General features: G+C 35.3%; 1 protein-coding gene across 1 annotated transcript in view; it reads right to left on the reverse strand.

Annotated features, from left to right (window-relative positions):
• LOC119589365 (aminopeptidase N-like) overlaps positions 1-637 on the reverse strand; it is a gene marked incomplete in the record, with an annotated part of 23,348 nt that overhangs the window by 17,799 nt on the left and 4,912 nt on the right. The window contains 1 exon segment of the mRNA XM_037937983.1: positions 245-248. Coding sequence (XP_037793911.1) covers positions 245-248 — 4 coding nt within the window.

Raw genomic sequence — 637 nt, forward strand, 5'->3', positions numbered from 1 at the left:
TCATCTTGCGACTTTAACAGGTACAAATGTCCTTGAATCACCGCATACGATTAGTACGATCTTCACTTGCACCCAACTGACACAGAGATAAGATAACATAATGATAACATAATGATGAATCACGCAATATTACGAGGAAAAATATGGGAAGTTCAGAAGTGAGTGACATGAGAGAGATAGCTCATTTCCGCGAAACTATAAAGAAGTTATTAGGAAAAATCTGTAACGAAAATAATAACTTTACACGACTGTTTTGTGGAAAAATAAAGAAAATTTAAGATATTCAAGACTGTTATAAGGGTAAAATAAGCTGAAAGTAAACAAATTCGCAAGGTTCTTACGAGGAAAATAAGCAAGCAAATCTTAACGAATTCACACGGTTCTTATAAAGAAGAAATAAGTAAGGAAAATCAACTCATTCACATAGCTTTTATGACGAAAAATAAGAACGCAAATCTTAACGAATTCACGCTGTCCTTATGACGAAAAAATAAGTAAGGAAAATAAACACCAATCCTGAGGTTGAATAAGCAAAGAGAAATCAACAGACTCCCACAATTCCTACAAGCAAAAACAAACAAAAATATTACCTTCTAGCCGCGTCTTTCCCCCGCTATCAAGGGCGCGGCGTCGGTAG

This window comes from Penaeus monodon, chromosome 25, assembly GCF_015228065.2.
Source record: "Penaeus monodon isolate SGIC_2016 chromosome 25, NSTDA_Pmon_1, whole genome shotgun sequence".
NCBI lineage: Eukaryota > Metazoa > Arthropoda > Malacostraca > Decapoda > Penaeidae > Penaeus > Penaeus monodon.